At 40.7% G+C, this 16,964-nt stretch overlaps 1 protein-coding gene across 5 annotated transcripts in view; it reads right to left on the bottom strand.

Moving 5' to 3' along the window:
* Nucleotides 1-663: 663 nt before the first annotated feature.
* Nucleotides 664-16,964, bottom strand: part of Cep350 (centrosomal protein 350) — a 156,368-nt gene continuing 140,067 nt past the window's right edge. For all 5 annotated transcript variants that reach the window (XM_057769111.1, XM_057769109.1, XM_057769113.1 and 2 more), the window contains one exon: nucleotides 664-4,376. In XM_057769111.1, coding sequence (XP_057625094.1) covers nucleotides 4,212-4,376 — 165 coding nt within the window. In that variant the 3' untranslated portion in view covers nucleotides 664-4,211. The remainder of the gene's footprint in view (nucleotides 4,377-16,964) is intronic.

Raw genomic sequence — 16,964 nt, 5'->3', positions numbered from 1 at the left:
CATATAAGCCAGATACGGTGTCATGCTTGAATCCTATCTACAGAGGAAGCTGAAGTAAGAGGGCTGAACATGTTCAAAGTTTGAGGCCAGCTTGGATTGCATAATGAGTTCTCATGTCAAAAAACAAAATCCAGTTAAGATTTATCAGGGAACTCTCTCCTGACCCAGCCCTACCATTTTAACACATTCCTCCCTGAGCTCTTTGGCAGTTTGGCATGCAATGGTTTTCAGAAAGCTTTTGACAAGGTTTCTCTGTAGCTTGGAGTCTGTCCTGGAACTAGCTCTTGTAGACCAGTCTGGCCTGCTTCTGCCTCCTGAGTGCTGGGATTAAAGGCGTGTGCCACCGCCTGTCCAGAAAGTATTTTTTTGATGATCTTGTTCACTAGACTTTAAGCTCGTCTCCCCACTGGTCTCACAATGGTAAGAACACAGTGGTGCTTAGTGATGACCTGAGGAACTAACAAGCAGCCAGAGCCAGGTGCTTAGCTTCCTGTGCTGGTCTCCTGGGCACAGGGTCAACAGCTTTTATAAACAGCTCCCCGTACTCTACGAACAAGTATCCTGGAACAAAACAAGAAATCAGAAACAAGTCAATTTTATGAGAACTCCTTTTCTAAACTTGGCTCATGAATGGACAAACTCACATCTGACATGAAATTAATTTATAAATCAATTTATTTACAGATTTCATCTTAAAGTACATTTTAGTTAACAAATCTATTTACACAGCTATACATGGGAATTCATCCCAGTTATTTTACAGATTACTTACAAACCACACCCTTAGTCTTCTGTGCAGAGCTGCACGGGTGTGACTATTGGCTGAAAATGGCCTGATGACCAGGCTATTTACAAACACACAGTAAACGGGTTCTTTTTCATGTCTGCACAGTACAGTACACACAAGGAGGCTGAGCCCCCTAGAGAATGCTTTGCAATGTGTAACCAAGAAGGCTTTGCAAAGTCCAGAAGGAAAAGCTTTTAAACATAGGTTAATTAAAATGACAGTACCTCCTTTACACCAGTTTACATTTTTCTTCACATTTTTATAATACAAAGATTTTATTGAATTGCTGCACAACCAGTTTAAGATGATCTGTAAACATGTAAATTCCTACAATTTGCATTAAACATCATTGTAGTTTCTATCACTTGCTCTTTGAATTATGTTTTATTCACTAGTATTCTTAAGGTAGTAAAAGGAAGATGTAAGTTTGAATTTCTTGCAGAAAAGTTATGAGTCTCTAATGCTGTGCTACAGAAATTCTTTTGCAAGTACACACTTTATTCAAGTATTGCAAAAAGCTAAGGCCACTTTTTTTCAAGACAAGAAAGTGAACAAAATTGTTTTTAATCAATAGGCCACAACACTCTTATGAGCAATGCAATCTCTTTTGAAAGGTAATTTCTCAGAGACCTGTAGTCACAGAAGGAATTCCCCTTCCTTATTAACTACTTTTTGAGCTCTTCCCACTTTTCCCTAGAGAAAAATTCCTGTTTAGACCTGAAAAGGGGATTGATACCCTGTACTTGTTTAACCCAGAGGTAACTGCCCTGGGTAGCACAAATTGTTTTGGACTCAGAAGTAAATCTGAAGCCTGCATGGTGGTTTACTACTAGGTTCTGACAGTGCTATTTTAAACGGTGTTACTGCTGATGCAAAGATCTTCGAGAGGAGTTATGCAGAGAGACAGAAGGGACAGGGGTGGGAGAGGGAGCAAAGATTAGAAGAGGGAAGAGTAGGTTCTTGGTTAGGAGGCAGGGCTTCATTAAAAAGATCCCAGTATGGAGTGGCTGGGTATCCACATTTATCATTCCTGATCCTATCGACAAACCATCTCAGTTAGATCCAAATAGTTAAAACAGTAAGAAACCCTAGATTCTTTTGATTTTTGCTATCAAACTGTAGATATGATTGCTGGCAAAGGATGAGACTGGTCTATTCCTATCTTTTCTGGAACGCGGGATTCTGGGATAGTGAAGACAGCTGGAGGAGGTTAGGATGGTCACTGCCACGGTCCAGCAGTGTCCAGATTGCTGAGTCCATGGACTTATTTCAGTATGTTTTTCCTTTTCTGGCATTTTAATGTAAAGAGTAAAGATACACCTTATTAAAAATTAACTTTAGGTCCAAATAATGAAGAGTGGAAAACAACCTATATTCCTATTATAATTTGATCTTCATTTGTAAAAAAGTATAGCAGCTGTAAAGTTCAGTATCATAAAGACAATGTGATCCTACAAACAGTCAAGGGATGTACACAAGATGTTTCCTGTCTTCCAAAGAACACAAACTGAAGAGAAATATCTTTGCTTTCCTTGGCCACATGAAAACACTATTTCCACACTACTGGTAAATAACCCCAAGAAACCTTTGCTTCTCTTAGTCAAGTTGCTCGTTATGGCTAAAGACGACAGCTCAACAGCAAATGCACAGAGGAGATGCTGACGAGACCCCACCTGAGCATTCAGGAGACCCAGTTGTGACATTTCAGTGCTTTCCTATTGTCAGGAGCTAGCACACCAGTCACTGTGCAAAATGCAAATATCCCAATGATGATTTCAGCAAATCTCATGTAATGACAGAATGAAACTGAAGAGAAATGAAGTGTGCATAGTGAAATATCTGAGACGCAAAGGCAAGTCTGGAAGAGAGATGCAGAAAACAACAAACGTGCACACTTAAGGGTTACGCTGTCTTTGGGTTTTCTAATGTCTTTTGAAGACGCCGTAAAGTCCAGGGTATCTGTAAGTGTGAACCTGGTGGATGTCTTACCATGCTGCTCTAGTCCGAACTGTAAGGCTAAGGCATTTCCATTCACGCCTAAGATCATCCACATCCTCCGGGATTACTTGAAGGACAGGACTGATGGAGAAACCAGTCTGGAAGGCAAGTGCTCAGGGCCCGGTGAGCACCGAGTGCTCGGATGCAGCAGCTGGAGTCTGGAGACTGTTCTCAGGTACAATTGTGAAATGCAAGGGAGGCAGGAGTAAACTTTCAGGTCCCCTCCTGCTCCTGCTGTCATAGGCGACGCTGTAAATGCCTGTCATCGTTCTGATGAACTCAACTGATTCCTCAGTATGTGTACACATTTATTAGAACTGAAGCTTTCTTTCCTGTGCGAAGACTAAACTCTAGAAACTTCGAGACAGAGGTTTGCTATTATGAGAATTTCACTTCTCAATAGGGACACACATCTTCAACTTAATAATTTATCTTAAAATAAATTAAAAAATGTTCCACAGAGCAAAACAAGCACGCAGACTATAGACAATATCTTCTTGTCTTTGGTGCACACACTCATTTCCTAAATCATTCAAGTAACAGCATCTGACTTCTGGGGAGAGATGGGAATTCAAAGTTTGAAGGCCAAAATGAACTCTTTCCACTTCTGCCATGCTTGGATGCCTGAGATGGTCCTGAGTATCTACGATTCCTAGAGCAGCTGGTAGAGGTTAGGGCAAGTGAGGGAAGAGTAGGGAGGGACAGGCAGAGGAACCAGCCCATGGCAGTCCTGGAGCCTCATCTTCAGTGGGGCATTTGTTTTTCGCCCAGACAGGAAAATTAAACAGAATGCAATGGGTTACAGTTGTTTAGGTGGTGCCCAGACAGCAAAGCACCGCTTATTTCTGATGTCCACGTGGTGCTGCTCAGCTTCAGGATGGAAGGAATGGGTCTTCAGGAAATAATAAACTCCAGAATGTGAATAGGCAGAGAATCTTGAATTTGCCTATTTTAGAAGTGGTTATGGGTTTAATACTGTTCACAGACTACAATGTCCATTTATGACTTTCTTTATATAGACCAGTATTATATTTTGAAAGTTATAATATTAACTTATTTACCTCTCTTTCCTGATAAGACTCAAGGAAGTGATGGCCTTGTCTAACCTCAGAGGTTAAATCTGGTGTTCTCAGCCCTCATCTGAGCCCTAGTAGGGTGCTAAGGAGGTGAATGATGATACCAAATTTCAACATCAGGAGTGTAACCCTGCCCACAGAAAGAATCACGCACTCCTGTGGGCAGTCTGTAAAGGCAAAGTCTGTAATACCAGATATACCGCATTGTCCCATGAACTCCAAACCAGCGGTCCACAATAACAGGTGCGAGTCCAGAAGCATTCTTGCTATGGTGGGGACGGGTGTACATCGGGAGGCAGAAAGGCCCAGGACTCGTGTTAGCACTCAGTGTTCCATTTATTTGCAAGATGTCACACAAGTAGCATTCTCCCCTGTTTTTCACTGATCTGATTGAGAACATCAATAGTATCTTTGATCAAGGTCTCAAAGATCCCATCAGCCAGCTGCATCTTCACACACAACTCATCCTCATCATAGTTAACCCACTGTGCCTCCTCCTCGTGGAGCTCCTGGACCTAGACATTAGAAGGCAGTAAGTTAGCAAATCTTTCCCGCAAGAGCTTGGAAACATCTCCCATGTTATAGTCCCATCCACAATAATATGTCCCAAAGAAATAATGTCAATACACCTTTAAAACTGACATCTAAACTAAAAATAGCCGTGAAACTACATTTCAATATGACAGTCCAGCACTTTGGAGACACTAAGAATTACATGTCCACTGTCTGTGTTAACATAAGGGAATGCATATAGGAGCTTATGGGAAAGAAAACCAACAAGTTTAGATGCATGCACTGCGATGAAAAACTGCTCATCCAACAAATGCTGGCTATGGGTCTAGAGTATTCTAAAAACATGAATGCCAGCCATGGTGGTGCATAGCTGTGAGCCTAACTCTTGGGAGACTGAGGCAGAAGAAGAGAAGTTCAAGGTCAGCAAAGACTATATAGGCTGCCTCTCAAAATAACTTTTAATATTTTTACAAATGCAATACTGCTTAAGCTTATTTTTTAAATTGTTATAACTTGCTTTTTTTATATTTTAGAATTTTTGGGATTCCTAGGTAAATGAAAACTAATCAAATCAGAAGTAACTCTTCAAGGCTTACTGCTTGCTTATAATTTTAAATAACTATACTCCAAAGACACTGGCCTCCTTACAATTATAGTGGGATGGAAGCCAGGTGGAAAAGCCCTGACCTAGTTCCAAATTCATCAAAATTAGCTACAGTTACAGGGTCATTCTAGTCTAACAACAACAACAAAGCCAAGTAAAGGTTTCAGTTGTGCTGGTTGGGTGTCATCTGGGAGAAGCAGAGTAGGTGGGGGAACTACTTAGTACTTCAGCTCCTTTATGAAGCAGTAACATGGCAGAGACCCCAGCGTGGAGGTGGACAGGCTGGAGAGCAACACATTCCATGTTTACACACTTAAGGCTGGGCTTGACACATCAAAAGGAAGCAGCCTTCTCTTTTCCTTTGAAGGAAGGCTTGCAGGCCTTACAGATATCCAACCCTCTGTTCCCTAATTTATACTCTGTGGAAGAGATGGCTATTGAAGAAGGGTCTACAACCAAGTAAATCTAAGGGAACTCATTCTCAATGTATACAATGAATGTAGTATATTAAAGAGAAGTCCACCCTTAAATTAGTTTAATTCAGTTTCTTCTCTCTACTAGGCCACAGAATCCCGCCAACATAGAAGATATGGATTCAACCTAGCAAGGAACTGGTATGAAGGCCAGCCTACCGCTGTATGGTGCTGGGGAACAAGCATGCTCTGGGAAAGCTAACAAGTAGGTCTGCCTAAGAGACTTCACATTCTCAGTTTAAACTGCAGTTTTCCTTTTTGTAAAGAAGATTTCATCTTTAATATTAAATCTTTTAATCAAATATCTCTTTGCCAAAAACAGAATTTTAGAAAATGCTATCCTATAAAAATCTTTTTTAGACTTGCAACAGGAATAGTTCACGACGGTATTATCTCTTCAGTGTAGTGTGGATGCACCACCCACCCCAAGCAAATGCACAGTTTCAACAGACCAGCTACCAACACTAACTACTGCTTTCTTCCTCAAAGGGCAGCGGCCAAGTGGAGCTCAGTGGGCACAGCACAGCCAGCAGGCCATGAAGCCCCAAGTCCAGTACCCAGGACTGCAAACCAGGAACCACTCTGTCCCTTCCTTTTTGTCTGACTCTCAGATCAAAGCCCACCTTGGTACCACAATGACAATAGATCCATCTCTATTATTTCCTTCTAGTTTTCAGAGTCTGTTATATCCTATTTCACATATATCTCTGCAGATGTATGTGTGCCTTTGTGTAAAGCATATAAACAAATTCATTAAATTAGAAATAAAAGTCTAACAGTAACCCCCTCAACACAAACTGGGTAGCTGTAGACTAGAACAGTTTCTTAAAAGTGGTATCACATGTGTGTAAACACACACACACACACAACAATGGTATAAGACTTCTGAATATGCAATGATCAAATATCAAATACATAATAGTTTAGACGTGTTTCTGTTAATAGTCACATGTTATATCACTGCAGCCTTGGTTCAAAACATACATGTACACTGTGTAACATCATGCCTGCTACAACATCAAAAGGTGTCCCAAACAGCTGTTTAGATTGATACCACTGTATGAGCTAATGTTTTCTGATCTTACAGAATACGTGATTAATTATAGAAAACAGAATTTCAGTGTTTCATCAGCATGTTATTAAACTAGTTAGTTACCCTTTGGACTGTACTGTAATTTGTTGACTTGAGTTTGGCTTGGAATTACAACAAAATTTCCAATGATTTCTGATATAATTCAAAATATACTTCTGTCACTTTGCACTATATAAAAGTGATGTTTTCAGCATTGATGGCTATGAAATCAAACCAACTGAAAAATGTTGGAGATGCTCTGTCCTGCAGTATAATATATTCAGCCAAGATTTGATTCTTTATGTGAAAACAAGTGAGCACATCTGTCTCATTAGCATGCAGATGTGCTTTAATCTTCAACGTTCAATTTATATCTGTGTACCAAAGAAATGCCTTAAGATCTCTGGTTTATTATCAGTAAATGTTTGATTGCTATACTTATTTATATGCCTGAGGCTGCATGAAGATTTCTCAGACAAAAAGGGGCGACAAAGGAAAACGTTTAACCTGTGCTGGTGCAATGTGAAGAGATGGTGGCCAGGATTGTCTCCCACAACTGGCCTGTTCCCAGCAGAGGCAGCTAAGCTGCACTGTGACTAAAGGACAGCTAGCTATCTGGAAGGAATCTCTCCCTTCTGCCTTGCTGATGTGGAAGACCCTTTGTACTTCCATTCCGCTCTCTCCCCTGATCAACCACACTGTACATGGCTGTGAGCTTCCAGGGACCTTCTGGGTTGTGATTGGCATGGTGTAAAGAGAAGGTATTTGGTCAGTGTCTGGAATGGATCTTTTTAATGACTGGAGAATGTTGGCTTTGCAAATTCATGGTTTTGGGTTTTCTGAGATGGGCCTCACGCTGTAGTCCTGGTAGGATTCAAACTCATGGTAATCTTCCTGCCTCAGCTTTCCGAGTGCTGGGATTACAAGCATGAATGACCATGCCAAGCGCAGTTCATGGTTTCAAACAATGACTTAGATGGAGGTAGGCATATCAATTGCAGGTAATAAAACCTAGGCAATATAGTAGACATTTATGAAGAAAGAACCAACAAATATGATAATCTGGAATGATGGCCAAATTTCACAAGTCTACAGGCTTGTAATAGTGTGGGGGGATGGAGCCAGGAGGCCTTCATACTGTGACTCTAGCTTCTCCAACAACTCAGAAGGGCCTGCAAGCTTATCCTGGGCTCAGCTCTTGGAGTCCAGCCTTCGAGGTCAAAGTGGAAGGGGGAAGAAGAGGGGAGCCCTTCAGCAGATGCTAACGGGCTCTGATTTGAACATTTACAGTATAACCTCTGGCCTTTCCTATTCCCTGCCAAGGGCGTTATATTGCTGCCAAGGGCGTTATATTGCTGCCAAGGGTGTTATATTGCTGCCAGCTCTTGCCTTCACCTCTACACATCTCTCTCCAGGTGCCAGGCAAAATCTTGACTTCCTTTCTTCCCTACTCCTGGCTGTTATATTAATAGAACTTCCAATGTACTTTTAGGGTCCCCTAGGTAGGCCTACCGGACAGGTGCCTCGACCCAGCAGTACAAGTCAGGTTTGATTGTCACTCCAACTTCCTAAATGGCACTTATGGTCACTTTGGAGGGGATAACAGCACTGGAAGGCAGCTCAAGGCAGGTACCTGGAAGTACCCTGAGGCAGCAGTTCCAGAAATGGCCTTTTCTCTCTGGTCAGACACTGCCAGGAAAGACTGTCGGCTTCTCATCTCCTCCCAAACATGCATCCCTGACTGTAGGTTACACGTGGGGGAACTAAAACTCTAATCCAAGCCTTAACCCCGTCTGGTGAACAGCTCTGGATAGCAGTGGGTTACATCTAGCTATTTTCTAGTCTCAGCTCATTTCCTAAACGATTTTAAGGTTACGTCTTCAGGGTGGGGAATGTAACAGCAAAGAACGAAATCTCCCTCTAGGTAGAGACACACCTCAACTCTCTTCCTTAAGTTCACTCAACTGGAGATGAAGGCCTTGGCTAATAGACCATCCCAAGGAAGGTAATTCATCTTAAGACCACGTTCTTTTCCTTCCTAGAAGTCCTACCCCCTAGGCTCAGTCCCTACCAGCTGCCATGAAGTTGTTTGGGTTTCCTTGCCTTTCTTAGTCCTGGGGCTGACCTCTATGCAGGCTTATCTCAAACAAACAGCATAGTTTTTCCTTCTTTTTGTTTTCTTCATAGTCCTCCCCTGGGAAGCCCTGAGAATCACAGGTTGCCTGTCCTGGGTAGAGGGGTATTTTAAATTCTAATGCCATTAAGTTTTTATTTAAAAGCCGGGCTGTGGTGGCGCACGCCTTTAATCCCAGCACTCGGGAGGCAGAGGCAGGCGGATCTCTGTGAGTTCGAGGCCAGCCTGGTCTACAAGAGCTAGTTCCAGGACAGGAACCAAAAGCTACGGAGAAACCCTGTCTCGGAAAAAAAAAAAAAAAAAAAAAAAAAAAGTTTTTATTTAAAGCTTTTAAAGAAGGGAGTGCTGGAAAGATGGCTCAATGTGATATTAATACCTGTATTAATAACAGTGCTAGCAGAGGTAAAGACAGCCAGGCCAGTCACTCAGCGAGCTCCAGGTCCAATTTGATGAGACTCTTTAAAAAAGTAAGGTTGGTAGCAATAGGAGAAGAAGCTGATGTCAGTGTCTGGTTCTACACATCTGGAAGAGATCATCTGGATACACATGCACTACCCAGACACAGCTGGAGGTCTGGACTTGGGGATTCACTAAGCTCCTGTAACACAATGACCAATGAACCAGAATACACAACGAGGAAAGGATATCTCTTCAATAAACGGTGCTAGGAAAACTAGATAGGTGTATTTATAGAAGGATAAAATTGGATCCTTCTACTGTATACAAGGATGGATTAAAGGCAAACATAAGATCTGAAACTATTACACTAGAAAGAAATGGGAAAACATGACAGTGGAGTGGAAATGGTTTTTTTGTTTTTTTTTTTTTCTTTTTTCTTTCATAGGATACAAAGCAAAAAACAAGTGGGATCAAATCAAACTAAAAAGTTACACAACAAAGTGAGCACAGCACACAGATGGGAGAAAATATTTACACAGACTCAGTCTGGTAAGGGATTAAAATCCCAAATATTTAAGCTCAAGCAATTCACAGCAAGAAAACAACCCAACTTTAAAAGTGGGCAAAGGCCAGGTATGCTGGGCTAAGGAAGTAGGATCATGTCAGCTTTGGCTAAACAAAGAGGGCAAAGGGTCAGAACAGATATTTCAAAGTGATGCAAATGAATAACAACTGCATGAGAAAATGCATCAGTAGAGGGTGAAAACTCAATCCAGAGATACCTAAATTCATGCTGGTTGGAGCACAAAAATCATTGTTGGTGGGAATGTAAATTGCTATAGCCACCTAAACACTATGAAGTACCTCAAAAGAATGAAACCATAATATCCTTATGCATCCAAAGAAACAGACGTTGTCAGTGGGATTTCTGCATCATGCATTCCATGATCACAACAGCCAAAGTATGAGACCAACAGAAGGTAGATCAGGGTGGATAGACAAAGAAGATGTGACGATGAGAAAGCATCACAACCTGCTTGTCATAAAGCAAATGAACCTAGATTTAGTGAAACAGTCCTAATAAGGAAAGACAAATATATATATTTATGTGTGATCATATTTCTGCATCACAGGAGGAGAAAGTAGAATGCTGGTCAAAGGGTACATGTCAGACAGAAGTACAGAGATCTATTGTACAGTAGTATATCTGGAGTAAAAAAAATGTTTTATGTTCCAAAATAGTGAAGTAAAATTTAAATGTCTTACCATAAAAAAATAGCTATTCCACGCTACAGATATAAATTATCTCAATTTATTCATTCCCCACTGTGTGGATTTCATATCTCTGGGATACTGTGATCTTCTCCCCCAGAACATCACATTTCCTCTACTGAATCCTGCCTGTTAGCACTCCAGGAATGAATTCTCTCAAATTAACACAACTGTTCTAATCATTACTTCCGCCTTCATTTTTCTATTTGCAACATAATTTTTTCTGCATGTTTGCTTTGGCATTTCCAAATCTGTCTCTCATGAAACTCATACCAAGTTTATCCATTTATGCTTCCAAAACTACATTGAGGTCAAGAATTAGTTCCTATTAAAGTCAGTGGTCATCTTTGAGTTCCTAGTTTACTTGGCCATTAGAAACCTTTGTGAACCATAGATCCCACCCTCTCCCGGAAGCACTCCCCCAGGGAGAGCCCTTCCACCCAGCTGATTGCTCCTCCTCACCTACACAACTCTAGGATCTGCTCATGGACTCCTGTCTACTCACCCACATGGTAGTACACGACTGTCTATAAATCCAGTTTCAGGGGTTCTGACACCCTCACACAGACATAACAATGAACAGAAAAAATAAAAACAAGTCATTAAAAGGGAAAGGTTTGTTTAAAAAACAATAGAATTCTTGGACTCTATCAAAAACAATTTATTCTAAAAAAAGACTACGGGGGGAGGAGCTGGTGAGATGACTGTGGGGGTGGGGTTGGAGTGTGTGGTTAGAGGTGCAGGCCTAACAGCCTCAGTTTGCTCTCCAGAACCCTCAAGATCAAAGGATAAACTGACTCTTGAGCCGTCCTCTCCTTACACACATTCCCCTCCCCCAAAGTAGAAAAAGACTAACTGGATGTGATGGTGTCGTAGTCACTGTTCTATTGCTGTGAAGAGACACCATGACCAAGGAAAAGCATTTAACTGGGGCTGGCTTCTAGTCTCAAAGGTCAGTCCATTATCATTGTGGAAGGGAGCACATCCTGACCTGCAAGACAGAAACACTGGGCCTGGCTTGGTCACCCAAAACCTCAAAGTCCAGTGACACAGCTCCTCCCAATCCCTCCCAAACAGTCCATCAACTGGGGACCAACCATGCAAATATGTGAGCTTATGGGGGCTATTCACATCCAAACAACATGACGGTGCACACCTATAATCCCAAGACTGGGAAGGTAAGGCTGTAGGAATGGGGTAGTAAGAATAAGCTCAGCCTGGGAGACAACCTCTCTAACACACACTAAAAACTAGCTGTCAAGAATGCCGATCCAAAACATGACCAGGCACAGTGGTTAAAAACTAGAATCCCAGAACTCAAGAGGCGGAGGCAGGAGGAATGATAAGAGATCAATGCCAGCCTGGGTTACATCATAATAAGATCTAGCCTCAACACACACACACACACACACACACACACACACACACACACACATGGCTAGGGTAACTCAGCTCACGCCCAAGACCAGGGATCAGCAGCAGCAGCAACAAAAAGCAAGAATTGAAACAGACAGTTGAAGTAAAGACCAAGAGTCTGAAAACCCAAAATTAAAGGAACCCTAAAGTTTGAACTTTAGGATTAGGGCAACTGAACTCAGATGGAATGATGATGGAGGAGTTACTTTCATTTAATAAAGAAACTGCCTTGGCCCATTTATAGGCCAGCCCTTAGGTGGGTGGAGTAGACAGAACAGAATGCTGGGAGAAAGAAGCCGAGTAAGGAGTCGCCATGATTCGCCCACCAGACACAGACGCAGGTTAAGATCTCCCTGGTAAGCCACCAGATCATGGTGCTACACAGATTATTAGAAATGGGTTAATCTAGATATAAGAGCTAACCAATAAGAGGCTGGAACTAATGGGCCAGGCAGTGTTCAAAAGAATACAGTTTCCGTGTAATTATTTTGGTTCATAAGCTAGCCATGTGGGCGGCTGGGTGCCGGGGACGCAGCCCCGCCGTCCATATTACAACAGAGTGGCGCCCAGCGTGATAATGAACTCCACATAAAACCTGAGAGGGCTTAAAAAAAAGGACACAGAATTTAAGACAGCTTTTTGCTGTTTGTGGGTTGCATACGGCAAAGAAATTGTCCTGACTCAGCAACAGGAAAAAACTGGCTGTTTTAAAATGCCGGCTTTCTGGGCTGTGCTGCCATCACGATCTCTGTCTGGCTCCTGCGGGAGACAGAGTCTTTGAATGGAGCATTTGGAGTAAAGTGCTATGGCTTGCTTGATGGCAATGTGGACTGCTGTGTGCCTGGAACTGTGAATGGTTCAGGGGCACCAGATGGCTCTGAGGCAGGAGCGGCTCAGCTCTGTCATGCTGAACTGTGCTGGTCTCAGGCAGGAACTACTGTAATTACCGTAATTACCATAATAACAGCACAGTTAAAGTTTAGGCTGGGCAGGACACAGTACCGTATTACCTGTATATGGTGCAACTTAAGTTTTTAAGAAGTGCTTAACATTTTAAGAAATGCTCCTGGATAGTAAAAAAATTACAGATTTACAATAAAACAGATTCAGACATAAAAGACCACAGTGTTGGTGAGTGTACGTAGGCTAGAGAGAGAAGAAACAAATATAGAGAATAAAGTTAATGGTTTAAAAAAAAAGGATAAAGTCTTTAAAGAGACAGAGTACAGATAGTTATAGATTAAAAGAAATAAAGAAAAATAAGCCACGTAAAAATGGAAAATTCACAGAGAGTCTGGATTATGTACATTGTGTTTTCTTTAAAATTTTTGACTGTAAAGGAGCTAAATGCAGAGAGACATTTCATTATATGGGCTGCCAAGCTAAACCAGAATGGATACAAGGGTATTATGATTTCAGAATATGGGTCTAAGGATATGATGCTTTGGAGAGGGTCTTCTTTTGTTTTCACAGAGGATGAGACTCTGTGGATTGCGTCTATCCCGATATGGTATGATAGACCACGCCCTCCTGAAAGGTTGCTGTAAACACCTTCAGAAAATTACTTCACTCAACTGCCGACTGAGATGACCCTGACACACAGGTTACACCATGAAAGATGTGAATACAGCGCCCCCATTCAGCAGGAAGCAGTTTGGAGAGAAAAAAACTGCGCCCATATTCCCAAATATTGTTTATGAATATTCTTTTACATTTAAAGGGGGATATGATATAGATATGATTAATTTGCATTGGTATAGATTTTAAGGTCAATTTTGTTATATGTATATGTATTTCTAATCTTGATTAAGGTATTGTGATTATATAGTTCATTTAAAAATGTAATGAATATAGGTTGTTAATGGATAATCATCAATAATTGTCAAGCTTTTAGTCATGTTAGTTAGATTTTCTAGATGTGCATAGATATATTTCAGCTAGATAGGCATTCTTCATATCTTTCAAAGACTGCAGAATATAGCATTTAATGTTTTAATAACTTAGGGCTTTTTATGAAAATGAGACACATCTGCTCCTGACAGCACCAATCTACTTCAAGAGGAAGATGGGCATCGAAGAGGCTCCTTAAGGAGTCTGATAGCCATTTGGGCAAGAAACTGCTCTTGCCTGGACTGTTGCATAAACTGGACACAGAGAACCCGCAGAGAGAGGACTGCTAAACTTGCCTAAAGGTGAGATGGTCTTTTGGGGTTCCTGACCCATAAAAGAGTCTGCGAGACATTCTGTAGGACACAGCAAAAAGTGACTGAACTGTCTTTGGAATTTCCTGCTTGATGAAAATGTCTGCTGGATACTATGGGCCTGAAGGCTGAAGATGGATGCCCCAACGGTACAAAAGAACTTTGGGTGACTGTCTAGGCAGTGAGATGTCTCTGTCATTTCTAGAGTTTTGGATCTCTTGTTTGCTTAGGTAATATTATATCCTTCTGGAGTCTTTGATGGAGTTGAAGAATGGATAGATAGTTATAGTTTTCCTTAGTTATGATAAGAGATAAAATAGATATAAATATTGTAACTGTAATTCTTGCTTGATAGCTGTTTTGCTATATGTAATCTTACTATGTTAAAGTTAAAGCCTTTTTTGTTTAAACAAAAAAAGGGGAAATGATGGAGGAGTTACTTTCATTTAATAAAGAAACTGCCTTGGCCCATTTATAGGCCAGCCCTTAGGTGGGTGGAGTAGACAGAACAGAATGCTGGGAGAAAGAAGCCGAGTAAGGAGTCGCCATGATTCGCCCACCAGACACAGACGCAGGTTAAGATCTCCCTGGTAAGCCACCAGATCGTGGTGCTACACAGATTATTAGAAATGGGTTAATCTAGATATAAGAGCTAACCAATAAGAGGCTGGAACTAATGGGCCAGGCAGTGTTCAAAAGAATACAGTTTCCGTGTAATTATTTTGGTTCATAAGCTAGCCATGTGGGCGGCTGGGTGCCGGGGACGCAGCCCCGCCGTCCATATTACAACAGAATGAGAGATACTGAAACAAAGTTCTGTTCTTTTCCATACCTTTGAAATATTTTTCTAATTAAACATGTTAAAGATTTAGAAAAACTAAAGGGGCTTTAATGAAAGAATGAACTTACATACAGCCAAATAAATTCTTAATGAAGTTTTTCAAAAACTGGTAAGCGATACACATTTATAGCTGGTACCCACACACTATAAACTGGTAAGCGATACACATTTATAGCTGGTACCCACACACTCTATAAATGACACACACTAACAGCTCCTCATTTTTACTAATTTGTCCTAAGGACATTACCAGAAAAATGTGCAAAAAAAAAATACCATAAAATGTTCATTACAGCAGAGGAATGGTTAAATAAATCACCATGTACTAGGAGCGATTACTGTACTTCCATACAAAAATAAAATGGTCAGAAGTAATAGAAATTAGCTTTTGGCAAAGGCAGCCAAAATGACAAACACAAGGGAAAGGGGAAAGGCACCTGCTTTTAGGCTTTTAGGAAACGAAGAGTTGTTCCTTTGGGCATAGTCACACAAGTTAACAAAAAGGGTGCTGTAGATATCAATGGGGAATTCAAAAGGGAATGCCTCAGGACTGTCACCATGGCAGAACTAGGAGAGTCTACACACCATCCAGCATGTTGTTGGCGATGTTGTAAACAAGCAAATTAAGGACAAGATTCTTGCCAAGAGAATTAATGTACACACTGCGCACGTTTAATACTTACTGTAAGAGCTGAGATGGCTTCTGAAATGGGTGAGGGAAGCCAAGAGGGCACCTGAGCACTCAGCCACCAGCCTGCCTCACCTGAGAAGCACACTTTGCGAAAACTAATGGGAGGGAGCTGTGCTCAATGCACAGAAAAGGTCTATACTGTTAAGTAAAGACACCTGCGGCAGAGAAAACGCCTACATTTTATTAAATAAAACAATCATTCCAAAAAGGAACTATAGTCTCCATTTAGGAAATTCTCTTTACAAAAATTTAAAATCTACATATATTGAAATACTGAGTTATTTAGGTGGCAGTATTTTTGATTAATTAGAACTTTCTAAATTTTCTAAAATAAGCATGAGTATAATAAATTTTTAAGCTTTCAAAAATTCTTATTTCTTCCATACTAAAATAATGATTTGTGGTTTATATCTCCTATAAAATGTAAAACCATCAGTTTTTGCAAATCCTAGATTGTCTAATAGAGAGACTAGTTTACTTAGATTTTTATTAAGTTCTAGTTAGTTCAAGAAATTAATATTAGCCAGGCGATGGTGGCGCATGCCTTTAATCCCAGCACTCGGGAGGCAGAGGCAGGCAGATCTCTGTGAGTTCGAGACCAGCCTGGTCTACAAGAGCTAGTTCCAGGATAGGCTCCAAAGCCACAGAGAAACCCTGTCTCGAAAAACCAAAAAAAAAAAAAAAAAAAAAAAGAAATTAATATTATCATTTCATTATACATTAAGAAGAACAAACTCATAATATAAAAAGCTACACACATGTAAAAATATGACCAGCAAAGAGGACATTCATATAATACATTTTTCTTATTTTATTTATTTCTTATTTATATCTTAAATTCTTTTTTTTCTGACAGATGTGTGGTGCACATCTTTAATCCCTGTATGCAGGAGGCAGAGGCAGGTGGATCTTTTTGAGTTCAAGACCAGCCTGTTCTACAGAGTTTCAGGCCAGCCAGAGTTATATAGTGAGATCCTGCCTCAAAAATATAATATAAAGAGTAAGTAAAGAATTCTGTTTTCTCTGAGAGAAGGTCTTATTAGATGGCTCAGGTTAGTCTTGAACTCTCAATCTTCCTCTTTCAGCCTCCCGAGTGCTGGGATTACAGGCATGCATCATCATGTCTAAAAGTCTCTTCAATTCTTAGAATGCAGATGTACACCATCCATACTCAAGCTAAAATAATCTTTATTTCAAGTGAAACATCTTATTTCATATTTGAGAATTTTCTGCTAACAGATGGAGAGATTCCTCTGCTTAAACGGTTAGGTGTGGCACCTAGTGTGAGCCTCTGCTGTAGGGATACGCCTCATAAAACACTTCAGATTAGTCTGTTTATTATAATTTATTTACTACTGATTATCAGTTTGGGCCTGAAAATGGCTCCAAATCACAATGTCTTCATAACCTTTGATGTTGAAGTCTAACTGTCTATGCCTGTTTCCTGAGTTCTTTCACAATACTTAAAACACATATCTAAGATTGAT

The sequence above is a fragment of the Chionomys nivalis genome, chromosome 5, assembly GCF_950005125.1.
Source record: "Chionomys nivalis chromosome 5, mChiNiv1.1, whole genome shotgun sequence".
NCBI lineage: Eukaryota > Metazoa > Chordata > Mammalia > Rodentia > Cricetidae > Chionomys > Chionomys nivalis.
The sequence above is the reverse complement of the archived record's forward strand: the minus strand, read 5'-3'. Positions and strand labels throughout refer to the sequence as shown.